This window comes from Pelobates fuscus, chromosome 10 (genome assembly GCF_036172605.1).
Source record: "Pelobates fuscus isolate aPelFus1 chromosome 10, aPelFus1.pri, whole genome shotgun sequence".
NCBI lineage: Eukaryota > Metazoa > Chordata > Amphibia > Anura > Pelobatidae > Pelobates > Pelobates fuscus.
This window is the reverse complement of record NC_086326.1, coordinates 15,358,932-15,374,384: the sequence shown is the minus strand read 5'-3', so window position 1 is coordinate 15,374,384 and position 15,453 is coordinate 15,358,932. Positions and strand designations below refer to the sequence as shown.

The 15,453-nt window shown below is 39.8% G+C and overlaps 1 protein-coding gene across 1 annotated transcript in view; it reads left to right on the top strand.

The window, feature by feature from the left end:
* The window catches only part of FBXW4 (F-box and WD repeat domain containing 4), a 150,290-nt gene extending 139,909 nt beyond the window's left edge, over nt 1–10,381 (top strand). The window contains exons 8-9 of the mRNA XM_063433570.1: nt 7,921–8,062; nt 9,162–10,381. Of these exons, the coding sequence (XP_063289640.1) occupies nt 7,921–8,062; nt 9,162–9,299 (280 nt within the window). The 3' untranslated portion in view covers nt 9,300–10,381. The remainder of the gene's footprint in view (nt 1–7,920; nt 8,063–9,161) is intronic.
* Nucleotides 10,382–15,453: the final 5,072 nt, after the last annotated feature.

Here is a 15,453-nt window from a genome sequence, read left to right as displayed (position 1 = left end):
CAATGGGAGCATGATGTCTGATGTCCGTGTCCTACGTGTGCTAGAAGGGATAGAAGGACAAATTGGCCCTGCTTACGATCGATTATCTTTCAGTTGTGGTCTGCTCTTCAGATTACTAAATAATCTTCATGCATTTCATTTATTGAGCGAGACAAGATGTCAGAATCATGAAAGGGATACTTCCGTATTCTAATTTATTAATGCATACTTCAGCAGGACACTAATCTGTAATTTTATAGATTACTTTGGATAAATTGTATCAGTTTAACTAGTGCTTCTATCAGTTATTTGAGCATAGCTCATGGGATTTTTAGAACATGTCTTTAAATGTAATTCTATATAATCGTGAAGGTGTTCAACAAATATTATCCTTAATTTAGAAAGTGTATGTCCTAGAGATGGGAACCCATGGGACAACATTTATTAATGGGTGACATTTCCCATGATGCTTAGACAGCTTGTGCTGTGTCCTGTTAGCTAGCAAAAAGACCGTAGGCAGCCAAGCAGAAATGTGAGTGCACGGTGACCTGGCTGATGTGGAATAATATGTATCTAATGCATAAATAAATAAGACAATAAATGGTATTACAGGTCAATAGAGAGCTGCATTTATAATATGAACGGTCACAAAGCTGGGAGAACTGGACCCATTGCAACATGATGATTATACATTGTGCCTTCTGCTTTAGACATGGTTACTAAAGGGAAAGTTGTAGAATTCAGTGTGAATTAAAAATTGTAACCGACAACTAGAAATGCTACAATTTCTAGGGAAATTGTGTTAAGTGTTCTTGCCTCCACCAGTAGTCTACAACTGTTGTGGGCGGAGTAACTGTTATTATTTAATTGCAACGTTGTTGCCCAAAGTGCTTCACAGTTACGTTAAAACATACATTTATAAAAACATTAGCAGGTGCAAAAGGCCCTGTCTATGACATCACGTGCTGCTCCAGCCTGGCACAGGTCAGAGGATTTTGGCGGTTGCCATCTTCAAACGGTCGTATTTTAAAAACTATACATCCTACAGCGAAGAAAATCACATTGTCATATTGTGAGAATCACAAGACCCAGACCTACATTTTGATGTATAGTATGTCTCTGAAGTATTAAAAATGAAGGCACAGTCGCAGTTTAGAAATTGCCCTTCAAATGTGAGCTTTGCAAAGTGGAGTTTCAATGAATGTCAATGGACGGCGTGAGTTGCAAACAAATGGTCATATTGTGAAAACTATTCGGACTATGGCTTAGCCGTGGACATTTTTAGTGACAGCAGGAATAGCTGAATGTTTTGATATACGATTTGTGTAGGTGGGCTTGAAAATGAGGGAGTGGTGGCAGTTTAGAAATCCTGTCCTGATTTTTCAGCTTTTGCCAGCTCCCACTCTAGCTTTGAACATTTTGCCATTCATTCCTATGGGACCAATTTCGCCTCGAGAATGACGATATTCCGTGAACCATTCGGCGAAACGTTCCACAAAGTAATAGCACACCAATCGGGAACAATCCGCACGTTTTGGTATATTTTTGTCTATGTAGTGTAAAAACTGTGGGAGGAGTTAGGGTGGCAAATTTGGCTATAATAAGAATAATAATATATATGTGAGATAACATTAAGTGGTCTTGCTATACAAGAACACTTAATAACCAAATTTAAAACACATTTCTTGGAGAATGCTATTTTGACCAAAATATTTGAAAATCTCTTTGAATTCACTAACCCTGATTGAGTTTTGCTGCATGTCTGCATTTTGACTCTAACAAGAAACTCAGTAATTGAACCTGACTTACCTTGTCTTCGTAGTGTGGAGGTCCTAACCTAAATAATACTCCTAAGAGCCTGGGGAGGGAAAACCAGATCTGTTGGAGCGCTACTTGGCAGACTTAGAAAAATCTCTTTTCTGAGCAAGATGTGTTCTATATCTTAATCCTAATCCGTTACGGATGACGTAGAACCTGAAGGCAGCACAAGTAAAATAAATAGACTTATTTTAACTAGTGAATCATGGCGGTACACTCAGCAGTAATCTGACAAATCACACTCAATAACTGTGAAGTGGCTTAGAGTAACCTGTCGCATTATTTCAGCAAAATCATCAAGAGCCTGACTTCTGAGCATTGTTTTTCTGCCTTTGTGGTCTTTTGGGCCACAGGTCAGTCCAAGTACGAGTCACCTAGATTTCTGAATTAGGTACAATACCTGTAATGGCACGAATGTTCTTTCAGACAACGTCCATGGTATGTGAAGAACTTGAAGCCAAATTTCAGGGCTGATCATAGTAAAATCTAGGTTTTGCTTTCACAGAACAACCTCAAATTATTATTATTATTATTATTATTAAAAACATGTTTGGTTGAAACACAACTGTGACAACCCTAGCCTCAATGCTTACATTTAAAGCACTTTTAATTAAATTTTGCACACATTAAGTATATTTTTATTCCAGTGTATCAGCTGAATTTCCACTTTAAAGTTGACTTTTAATTAATAATTTTCTGGAAAAATTAGTTAGTGAAAAAACGCCTGCGCAAAGCAAGTGTATGATCCTGGTTTTAAAGTGAACCTCTCATTGAACACTAATTTACGATTCACAAAAGAAAAGACTTGTATCCTGTATTTCCATAGTACCTAGCATCCCAAATATTAAAGGGACACTAAAGTCACCTGGACAACTTCAGCTTAATGAGGTTGTTCAGGTGAGTGCTACAGCTCCCTGCAGCCTTTTTCTTGTAAGCACTGTATGTTCTGAGAAAATGCAGTGTTTACATTGGAAGCTTGGAACACCTCTTGTTGCAGTCAATCAGACGGCCACCAGAGGGACTTCCGAGTTCAGAGGTCCTAAAAAGGCCTCATTCACGTCTGACGTATTCACGCATGGGTGAATACTTCAGACGGGCTATCAGCACACAAAGCACTGTGAACGCGCTTTGTGTGCTGAGGCTGTTCAGGGGGGGGGGGGCAGTATGTCCCCCCCCCTTATTGTTAATTTTAGGGCCCCCACCCACCGCTCAGGGGTGGGGCCGGGGGGGGGGGGGGGGACAGTAGGTCCCCCCCTTATTGTTAGTTTTAGGGCCCCCACCCACCGGCTCAGGGGTGGGGGCCGGGGGGGGGCAGTAGGTCCCCCCCTTATTGTTAATTTTAGGGCCCCCACCCACCGCTCAGGGGTGGGGGCCGGGGGGTCAGTAGGTCCCCCCCCCCCCTTATTGTATGATATGGATGATGGGAGTGGATGGATGTGGATGATGGGAGTGGATGGATTTGGGGATGGATGTGGATGATGGGAGTGAATGGATGATGGGAGTGGATGATGGGAACTACTGTCCCCCCCCTTATTTTTAGTTTTAGGGCCCCCACCCGCTGCTCAGGGGCGGGGGCCGGGGGGGGGGACAGTAGGTCCCCCTCCTTATTGTTAGTTTTAGGGCCGCCGCTCAGGGGTGGGCGCCGGGGGGGGGACAGTAGGTCCCCCCCCTTATTAATTTTAGGGCCCCCACCCACCGCTCAGGGGTGCGGGCCGGGGGGACAGTAGTTCCCCCCCCTATTGTTAATTTTAGGGCCCCCACCCACCGGCTCAGGGGTGGGGGAGGGGGGGGGACAGTAGGTCTCCCCCCTATTGTTAGTTTTAGGGCCCCCACCCACCGGCTCAGGGGTGGGGGCCGGGGGGGGACAGTAGGTCCCCCCCCTTATTGTTAATTTTAGGGCCCCCACCCACCGCTCAGGGGTGGGGCCGGGGGGGGGACAGTAGTTCCCCCCCCTATTGTTAATTTTAGGGCCCCCACCCACCGCTCAGGGGTGGGGCCGGGGGGGGGGACAGTAGGTCCCCCCCCTATTGTTAGTTTTAGGGCCCCCACCCACCGGCTCAGGGGTGGGGGCGACAGTAGGTCCCCCCCTTATTGTATGATATGGATGATGGGAGTGGATGGATGATATGGATGATGGGAGTGGATGGATGATATGGATGATGGGTGTGGATGATGGGAGTGAATGGATGATATGGATGATGGGAGTGGATGGATTTGGGGATGGATGTGGATGATGGGAGTGAATGGATGATGGGAGTGGATGGATTTGGGGATGGATGTGGATGATGGGAGTGAATGGATGATATGGATGATGGATTTGGGGATGTATATGGATGAAAGGAATAGATAGAAATAGATAGATATGGATAGATAGAAAGAATTAGATAGATAGATATAGATAAATAGAAAGAAGTAGAAATAGCCACTCCTCAGATGGCTACTAGAGGTAGTTCCTGGGCCAGTGCTTCACAGTGTGACTGACATTCACTGTCTCCACCCTCTGCTAGGAGACACTGATCTTTCCTCGTATAGATGCATTGATTCAATGCATCTCTATAAGGAGATGCTGATTGGCCAGGGCTGCGTTTGGCTCAGCCCCTTGGCCCGTCCCCTTGGCTGAGATCATCTGAATTGACAATCTTAGCCAATCCAATGCTTTCTTATAGGAAATCATTGTGATTTGCTAAGATCATCACTTCTGATTATGTCAGCCAAGCAGGTAGATCAGGAGCAGAGCCAGAACCAGCAGACTGGAATAAAGATACAATTTTATTTAGGAGGGTAAGGGGGGGGGCTACATAGTTTTTGTAACACTACATGGTCAGGAATACATATTTCTATTAGTACATATAATAATATAATTAGTTAATACAGTCCCATTACTGATTGGAATAATACAGCTGTTTTCTCTCTAGATAAATGGTTCATGACCTTTCTGTTGAGTAGTCTAACCGCTGGTAAATAGAGATCTCTTTATTGAACAAGGAGAAACCACTGAAAATATTATTGAACAGGACACTAAGGGGCATTTAGGGATTTCCTGTAGTTAAGCCTTTTTGACCTGAAGAACGAGGGAGGGGGGTGAATGCGTAACTAAAGAAGATCTTTTCTTCGTGGTACGTAGTCTATTTCCCGAATGGCACATATTAAATGGAACAATCTGAGTTATCTTTGGCCCTGTCTCCATGATCAATTAGAGAATGGTCGGGTCAGACTCACTTCCAGCTACTGCTGACCTTGAAGTTATTTGTAAACCGAAGCAGCTCACAAGTGTATTTCACTCAGTACAAGTGTATGCTGCGCTCCTACACCTCTCTTCACTTTCACTCTGTTTCTTTGCCACCTTCTCCCCTTCCTCGATTCACTTTCCAAGATCAACGCTGCCAGTCCATTTTAATCTCATCGGTTGGGTTGCATTTAATAAAAAGAAACATAAATTATTGATGCTAGATAAACGCTGATTGACCCATTTAGTCTCCGTTTCCTGTCTTGAAAGCACACAGGTGTTATTACTGAGCACAATATGTCGATCCCAAGACTTGTTAAATTATCCCACTGTAAGAATCTGTACCACTTCTCCTGGAGGGCTTTGTCATGCACCTACAACCTTCTTCACTTTACCTCTCCCTCCCTCTAAAGTTCTTGTCTAAACAACGTGTTGTAGATACTTTCTTTCAACAGCCATGGTAATTCTCTTGTATGTTGAATAATGAGTCTGTCATGAAGTATTTCTACTTGCCCCTTATCTTTAGAACATGAATCTGACATCTGGTTGCAACACATGCATATGCAACATTTAAAATGAGTCTGCAAACATATGCCCTGAACAATACAATTTTATTTACGGTACTTCTTTTTCTTAAGCATAGTGATTTTAAACTACATTTTTTTATAAGCAAAGTCCAGAATTTGCTATGTACATTTACCTAATCATATCTTGCTCTTGAATCATTTTTTTTTCCAAAAAAGAATATTGATCCTGAGCAGATACAAATTGAAGGTTTTCAGGGTTATTGGAAATTGTGAAGATTGTGGAAGGGAACTGCAGATTTTAGGCAAAAGTATGAAAACGGGAAAATAATCTCAGGCTGACCTATTTTGGCCTAACATTTGCAGTTGCTTGTCAGTTCTACACAATGTTCAGTACAGTTTATACACTTCTTCATTTCATTTACCATTATACATCAATTTCTAATATGCCAGCATTGTTTATATTGGATTTTAGTCCATAGCATAATTTAAAGGATCACTCCAAGCACCATAACCACTTTAGTGTGCTGTAGTAGTTATGGTGCCAAGAATGCTGTGGTGCTCTCCTTCCCCCACTCCCACACCCTCTCCTATTGTAAGTAGTCAAATCAGTTTCTGTCCAGTTTCACTCCTTGGCTCCACAACTTCCAATAAAGAGCCAGTTACTCTCTGTCTAAGCCTGGCAATCCTGTCACCATAACCACTACAGTGCTATAGTGAATGTAAGTATGCATATAACATTATGACAGATTACTTTGGGGCAACACTAATAAACTCGTGCTTTGTCCCTTTGTGCCCACAGAGAATGCTCCTCCCTGCATGGTTTGTGTGCTGCATTATTGACGTCCTTTATCAGCACAATAACATGGACACACAGCTCCATATTGGGGAGAAGCGTACCCTGTACATCTGGATGTGCTTTTAGCTTGTCCTAGCCTTCCCTGTTTGACTCTTACCTGCCTATGGACATGTTTGTGGGGGGCCCTCCCCCTTATATCTAGATTTGTGCATATACTTAATGCGTCTTCGTTTCTCATTTGCCATTGCATATAGCCAGATTTTGGTAAAGATGTTCAATAGTCATTTCAGTTAAGAAAAGTTAATAAATGATATACAGTTTCTGCTTTAGGGATTTATATAGTGCATGCAAAGCTTTGCTGTTATCGATCGATAGATTTATATAGCAAATGATTTATAATCTAGATTTATAATCTTACATGGATTTTTAAAAATGTGTTTAGGAGTATTCAAAGATAAAAAATTATCAAACAAATGTATATGTTAAAACTCGAGGAACGGTTTGAAAATAACATTTAGACATTATTCCCAGCGTATTTTGATTGCTTCAATGTCTTTCTAGGCAGCCCTCCCATCTTAGAACACTATCTGTAACCATTAAGTGATTTAATGGTGCAGCTTGTTGAGTGCAAATGAGTTCTACATCAGCTTATCTACATACTGCGGAATAATATAACCGCGCTGCAGACATCCCGACCCTGGATCAACTCCCTGTGGATCTTACATCATCCTTCTCCTAAGAAACCACTCCAAGAAAGGCCTTGACACCTTAATGTGTACACCTAGGAAAAGAGCAGTCCAGACGAGACGTGGTAAAATGTTTAGCTTACATTAAGGGATTAAACAAAGTGGAAGATTTTTAAATAAGACAACATTTGCTACAAAAAGGTGGCATGATTAAACTTGAAGAATGGATGACAGAGGGCTAGCGTGAGAAAATCCACTTTGGATTCAGAAATGAGGGAGTGGGGGATGCAGCAAATCTTGATTTATCATCACTGGAAAAATCTGGATGTCTTCTGCATGATGCCTGATTGATTGCATTGCTGTTGTTCTGGTGTCTGGAGTTTCCATTTAAAGAGACAAATTAGCCTACCTAGAGTTTACCTGGGACTATTGTAGATTGGAGCCTTCCCCACAATCCAGGACCGTCCTGATTTCGTTGGCATATCCTGATTCTCCTGCTTTAGTTTCCTAATGTCCCACCGGAATCTGTGGACAATTCAGACAGAGTTTCAGCAGAGCTCCCTGCATGGTCCTGAAAGCTGGGGGCTGGCCAGGCACCCTGTCAGTGGCAAGCACCTGCCCCTTTTCTGGTCATTATGGGCATTGCTAGTGATGTAGGTTGTGTCACTGGGGATGCCTTCTCAGTGCCCTGTCCATCTTGTCCCGATTCTCCCTCCTGATTGCTGCGAGGTTTGGAATTGAGATGTCATGATGGATACACTAAAAGGATAATGTGGTTTAGTATTTGCAACATCTGTTACTATTTTAACATACGCCATTTGTATTCTTATAATAGAGTTTCTTTTTAAATTCCCCAATTAATTCTCATTATTAATTCTTGTTTTCTAGGCGGTGTGTGAAGGAGTGGGAAGAGCCTCATGACAGTGCCCTGTACTGCATGCAAAGTGATGGGAACTACATGATAGCCAGTGGATCTTCCTACTATGGTGTTGTACGGTTGTGGGACAAAAGGATGAACCACTGTTTACAAGTATGTGTCTTCGTTGTAGCTTCTATTTTGAAACAGACGGCCATGGTAAAATCTAGTTTTCTGTAGAGAAATCCCCATTCCTGTAGTCTCAATATGTGATATTTTTTTGTTCTTTGTCCTGTCCTGTTAATGAGATTGTTTTCTACATCTTTTTTCTAATGGTTCTTTATTTTCTCTAGCATTTATTAAAGGTGCTCATTTTACCCCATTTATATTGTCCTATTTGAAAACATTTACCCGAAATTGGCTTCCACATTCAAATTTAGCCTTCTCTTTTAGAATTTTCTGCCAGGAATGCCCAGTTTAGCCGGGCGACCAGCTCTAGGAAGAGTCCTGGTTTCCAAACTTCTTTCATTTAAGAATCACAGAGACCAATGTGCTCGTGGGAACTGTCAATGCGGCAAAATGTTTTTTGATGTTTTTAGACTTCCCCAGATCCTTGCTGGAGCTCTGCATGCTGCTCCTTTGACCTCGTGGCTTGGTTTTTGAGTTTTTCAGGTATTGAGAGGAGACTGATGTGAAAACAGAAGTAATAACAATTGTAGCATACGGCTGCAACATAAAAAAATAAAAGGGTTTGAATACTTTCTGAATGACTGTAACTAAAGCCAGAATTATATTAGGCCCTTTTACTAAAACCGCAGAGCTCAGGACACATACCTCAGCCTAGTCCCCCGTATTGATAGCAGCTTCTGGTGTAAAGAGCTTGCAGTATGGCAACTAAACATCAAAAACAAATATATTTATGTATTGCCAAATTCTGTCAATAAATAAATTGTGGTTTTAAGGCTTCCAACTGTTAGATTATTAAAAGAAAAAATGGCATGTGTTGTTATTACATGTACTATAGCCACCATGTGTACTATTTTATAATGAATACAAACACAATATAGTAATATTTATTCGTCTGTACAAATGTTTGTTTTATAGGGGCAGCCATCTTTAAATTCTCTTTGTTCAGAAGTGCCATTACTCGTTTGTTTAAAATATCAATAAATGAAGTTTTACATATTAACCTCTTACATTCCATTCTATGTAATATGCGATTTATATTTGATGGTTTTGTGGAAATTTTGTGTTTTTCTCTTTTCTCTTTCAGTCATTTTCTTTGTCGTCTCCCACAAGTAGCCCTGTGTATTGTCTCCGATTCAGCACCACTCACCTGTACGCCGCCCTGGCTTCATCACTGCACGTTCTGGACTTCAGCAACCCTGACTCTTGTTTCACCACCTTCTAGAATAGACCTCTTACTACAATGCCAGTAGGGTCACCACGGTACTCTGCATAGAGATAAAGGTCCGTTACTGCAATGTTCAATTGTTATCTTCTTAAAAGAGCAATTGTCATGCAAGTGATGGCCTCTCTATAAACATAACCTTTCATCTCTGCAGTCTGCTAGCCAAATTCTAAGCAAACATATAGATAAACTGTTATTTCATATTGATAATTGTAGCCTATACCTATATGCCATCATCAAATATCAATTAGATATATGAACCCCTTTGCACATTGTATGAGGCTCACATCACAATCCCATAATGCTACTGGCAAGGCTATTTACTAACGTGAGAATTAAAAGTGAGTTTCAAAGTTAAGGAAAAAGTAACATAGCTTAGAGAATGTTACCAGTTCTGCTATTAGGGCATTACATTTGCAATTCACTTTAAATTCTTACCTTAATAAATGGCCCTGTGAGTATACAGATTTTGTGATTGGACTGCGATCATTGCAAGGGGCTGGTGACTGTTCATATTAATTCTATTGCTCTTCAGATGGGGCAGTATTTTCAGTATAAAATATCCTGCCCAGTATCCTTGATCCTTATGGCTCCAAGCCCTTTATCAACACAGATAAAGTGGGCAGGCTTGACGCAAGGGACATGACATAGTAAGTTTTAACTATGTTTTCACATTTTGCCATTTTCTGACAACGCACCTGCTTTTTTGTAACTTTTGTACAAAGGAACTAATTATGCTAAATGAATGACAGTACCTATGAACGTTACCTTACATTGTATTTAGATTTGAACATTTACCTTTCATTCTCGGTTATTTAAATAACAACATTTTATTGCTGGCTGGCGAACATGGTTCCCATGACCATACTTCAAGCTAAGGACCATGAAAATCAAAGTTGATGAGCAGGTGGTAAGGAGCGAGTTACCTGCACCTGACAGAGACAGATTTGCCTGTGAGCAGAAGCTTTTGGCCAATACCCTGTGCCCAATGTTTAAAGCCTTAAAATACTACTGAAACATCCAATGTATGGTGTACAATATTGAATAATAAACATCATTTCATATTAGAATATTTCTTTAAACTTCCGTCTGAGGATTTTTTTTTTTTTTTAATGTTATGACAATGGAAAAAGCGTTACACGTTTATGCAGAAGAGAATATATTCAGAGTTCAGAGATATTTTTCACAAACTAAAGCCAGTGATTTATTTTTTTTACACTTTATTTCAAAATCTCTTATACAGAAAGTTTGCCATACAAGGTTAAACGATATTTGTGACTTTATGGAATCTAGAGGCATTAAGATGCTAATTTTATTGGAATTCTGACCACTTTTACCAGCTGATTTCTTTGTATTTTTGTTTTAACTAAATGTTAATTTTCCTTTCAATTTTTATTTTGAATGAAAAAACACCTATTGCATGTTTGTTTTTGTTTTTAACAGATTTGTATTGAACAGCTTTAGATTAACTATAACCATCCACTCATTCAAGATAGCAGGCAGCTTTACAAACCGTTTTTCTATTCCTCCTGCGAGTACTGACTTACCCATAATCCTCAGTAATTCCAGACCCCATCTTTTACCACCTGGATTTACGTGGCTATCGGCAACTTTGCTGCATTACCTGTGAAATATTACTGCGTTTATAATGTGACATTCTAACCGCATGCATTGCTTATTTTGTTGCAAGTATTTATTTTGCATAATGCTAAAAGCTAAATTAATGCCCCCCCCCCCCCCTGCAAATATTTTGGCTACTTTGTTGCCGGTAACACTCGGTTCAAAATTAAGATTGGCCAGGGCCATAGGCAGGAAGCCATATTGGGGCCCTGCTTCTGTAAACTCACAAATAGATACAAACCCAGCAACCCACCGTAAAGCACAAACATATAGACTCATTTTGCTACCGACATTGACACATATACTCACACACATGCAGTGTTACACATACAAACACTCACTGATGCATAAACACACTCAATAATATCAATAACATGCAAACTCTCATTGATACATACATATGGAGTCAGTTTGATATAACGTGTGATTTATGTGGCCTGCGGCTCCCTTTTTTCTCTCCAATTGCTTAAACGTTCCTCAGTCTCGGGAGCTGGGTTGTGACTGTTTACAGTGCTGAGGTCCCTCTGCACTGACTCCACCCCAATAGCCGCAAGATCAGAGGCCCGGTACAAGTCACTTCCTCATAGCTTACCAATGAGCCACGAGAGGGAAGGACAATAGAGCAGAGGGACAGCCTGGACCAGACTCCCATTAGACTCTGCCAAATACAATTGGAGCCCAGGGAAGCTACCCTCCTGCACCAAAAAGGTGGCTAAAAATAAGTAAATTGTGTATTATCTGTGTGTGAATGTGTTATCTTTGTGTATATGTATCTATGTTTCAGTGTGTGTGTATGTGTTATCTGTATGTATGTTTCAGTGTGTACATGTGTGTATGTCAGAGTGTGTGTACCTATGTGTGCATGTGCGGGGCAATATATGTGCATACATCTCAGCAATCAGACACCTTCTCTACATACAAACACAAACGCTAAACACAAGTACACCACTGCTGTCAAAGAGCAACAGTACATACAAACATGCAACTGCATTCAAATGCCAAAACTACACACAAAACATGCTTACATTTAAACACAAACACAGCTCTGCAAGGATGGGCCCAAAACAAAATCTTGCACCAGGGCCCTACCTACTTTATTTCCGCCACTGGTGCTTAGTGTCCCTTTAATTACAATGTAATTGCATCTCCCATAAATTGCTGAATTTGCATTGGTGTCTCTGTTTAGTTTATACGCACAGTTTCATTTTGTTAGCTATCTGAATGGTATTTTGTCAAATGGTCATCAAATCATTTTGTTGATATTGAGGAATGGAATACATTAATGGGTTATTTTTTCTACGCGTACGCATCAAAGATCTGGATAAGCTAATGTTACATCGTCAACGTCGTTGACACATATAATTACAGAGCAGGGTGTCTCTCAGAAACTATTTTTATATCTGTATTTTGTGGTTGTTTTTCTGATGTTTTGAACCTCTAGTTTGAGACTTGCATTCTGTTGGGTTCAAGTGTTGATCTTCCTGCTGTGATTTTCTGATTAAAATTACGTTCATGGAACATTATACATTTTTGTATGTTTTTTTTCCGCTCTGTTTATCCTTACACTTTCATACTAAAATGATTGCTCAATATCTATCACTTTACGTAAGAATTGCCCTCTTTTTACATCATACACCCATCTTGCAGACTATATTTTTGTTTGCTCTGAATACATTGTGTCTGTTATGAAAATGTAACAAAGTAATCTCTAAAGCACTTCATTCTGTGCTAGACAAATATTTGACATAAAAAATAAATGAATAGGATGTAAGCTGCTTGTATGGTATCAAACAGAATATAGTATTAGAAAGATTAACAATGTATTTTCTTACCGATAATTACTCAGTAAGTTTAGTTTATTCTTATTTTGCAGTTCTAGACCCTACCCTTATAATATTTAGTTTTTTACTATTTGGAGTATAATAGTCTTACGATCGGAAACCTAGGAGTTTAGATATAGAGATGAGATTTGTAAAACAGGATTACCACTGACATGGCTTAAATGTGGTGGATCTCAATATCGATCTTGTGAAGTTAGACACTTTTGTCAGAGAGGTCAGATGTAAAGGAACAGGCAGTCACCTGAAACATGAGCTAATCAGATCACCTTTGAATGAAGACGTTTGCCTTTCTTTATCTCAGATGAGTGTAATGTGACCTTTGAAATGAACTGGTATTGTTTAGGTCATTGGTCTCTCAGCTTTGGGGCAATATAAACATATGGTAAAACAAAAAAATAGTGCACCGTCCCAATTTCTCTTTTTGAGAAGGTAGTCCAATGTGTTAAAGCATTCGTGTTTTTCTATTGTATTAAACAAAACCGTGATTTACACTAAAACCCTCTGGAGTTTGCTTCATGTTTCTGTTTACCAGAATTTGTCACCTCTCCTATCATTTGTCAGTTAGACCTGCCATCAAGAGTTCTCTGTCTGCAAGAATCCTGTTCCCAGTGAACGTAGATGCATTGCTTAATGGTCTACTGCTCACTAGAAGTTTTATGGACACCTACCAAACAAAAGAAGAATATGGTGGGATGTCCATGAAAAGAGATCAAAGGAGTGGATATAGTATAGGCAAGGGGGAAAGAATGTATTGCTAAACAGTAAAAGTGTCTGCTTTGAAGAATGCCTCTGAAAAGTTATGGTAAATTGCATATATACGTCAAACTCCTCTTAGCCTGTGGTTTACCTGTATTTAAACCCATACACAATGTTTGCTCAGACACTTTGTGCATTGAATATTTATTCCCTTTGTTATACGATTAAAGTGGTTCTGAACTGAAGATGAAACACGTTATACCTCTTGCAGCAGCACCTATTTAGCTAAATTGGTTTTAGAGAATACAGAGGGTAGTGAGATGGCTCAGTTGGTTAATGAACCGTCTGTACCTAACATTTCAGACCTCAGGGACGTATGTTTGGTTCTTATAAATCCGAACCCTCCTTCAATATTTTTCAAGGTCAGTATGTTAATCAGCTGCAATTTAGTCTATACTGATAAACACTGCATCCTTATAGGGAAAAAGCACTATGTAAAAATAAAATTGGCATTGCACATGTAGTGCAAATGTAACCACTGACTTTAACATCTTCACTACCAATCTTGTTTGTATATGGGAGGCAGAAATCTACATCAAACATGGTTGGTTTCATTTATTGTATGTCACATTGTAGCAACATACAGACAGTATGTTTAAAGTTGTTTTTTTTGCCATTTTGAGAGCTCATATTAATACAACAGTCACAACACAGATTTTTTTTTATTTTTAAATAAATACATGCCTTGGGGTAAGATCAAGCCACGTAAAATACAAAAAGAGTGGACTGTTCTATCAAATGAATTGCCACTAGCGGAAAGAGCAGGCAGATTACACAGCTAGTGCCAATTTTGCAAGCAGAAAATAGTTTCACTGAGTTAAACTAGCAATAGACTATCACTTTAAGAAATCCATGATGTTCATGTTATGTTATTTGGTTAGGAGTCTATGTCCACAAAATTGTAAGTTGATACCATCGTAGAGAACCTGCATTTAAGTTTCTAAAAAAATATTCTACACATAAAATGGATGGACTACACTGACACATGGCAAGTATTAGGTTCACCAGGAAATGGATCATAAGAGGGCCAGAGGGTGGCAAGCATGGGATAAGTGGCCAGAGGGTCAGGGCATCTTCCAAACCAAGTGATCTGTTTTACAGAGGATATTGGGATCCGTAAATTCCATTGTCTGCAGTACTATTTATCAAACCACATGGAAAAGAAAAGGAGTACAAGCATGTTATAAAATAGATTATGTATGTGTTTTGAGAACACTTTAGAGATTGCACACAATGTACCCATCGTACAGCACTATATAAATAATAATGTCAACCAATTGTTTTCTGGTCATAGACCACATGGGGAGAACTAACTTACTTTTTTTTCAGCAACACGTTAGTCTTTGTAACAGGCACTTCCTCTTCCTGATACGACATCTTCTTTGCAGACTCTTCTTAAACTTCCTATCCAATCAAATGGTTCTCAAAGAGAATCATTACGAACGAGAAGCGTATATGCATTGAGCGCCATGCTCATCCTATGATCCTTACAGAGAAGCATTGAATCCAGTGCTTTCCTATGTTCAGTATTGGATGGCATTCAAAATCCCAAGTGAAACATGGTTGTTGCTGTGGAAGCACTTTCATTAACCCAGCAATGAACACACTGTCATACTGCTAGCGAAGCTAAATCTACAGGGCCACTGTATCCAGACTACTTTAGGCTCATGGTTTAAATCTTTACTGTACTAAAAACCTGTAAAACGTATCAGAAGGCATGTTTCTATAAATTAATACCTGCTCTCTAATACTGTAATATTTGATGAGTAGGCAGTGTGACAACTGACCATATTCTCTTATCCAAACCCCCTAACTTTAATATAAAGTAAATTAGGCCCTTCATTTCAAAAATTGATCATGTTTTTCCTTTTTTTTTTTATTTCAACAGTTTGCATGTTTTTCTACTGAATTTCGTGAATTCAAAATGCACACACAGA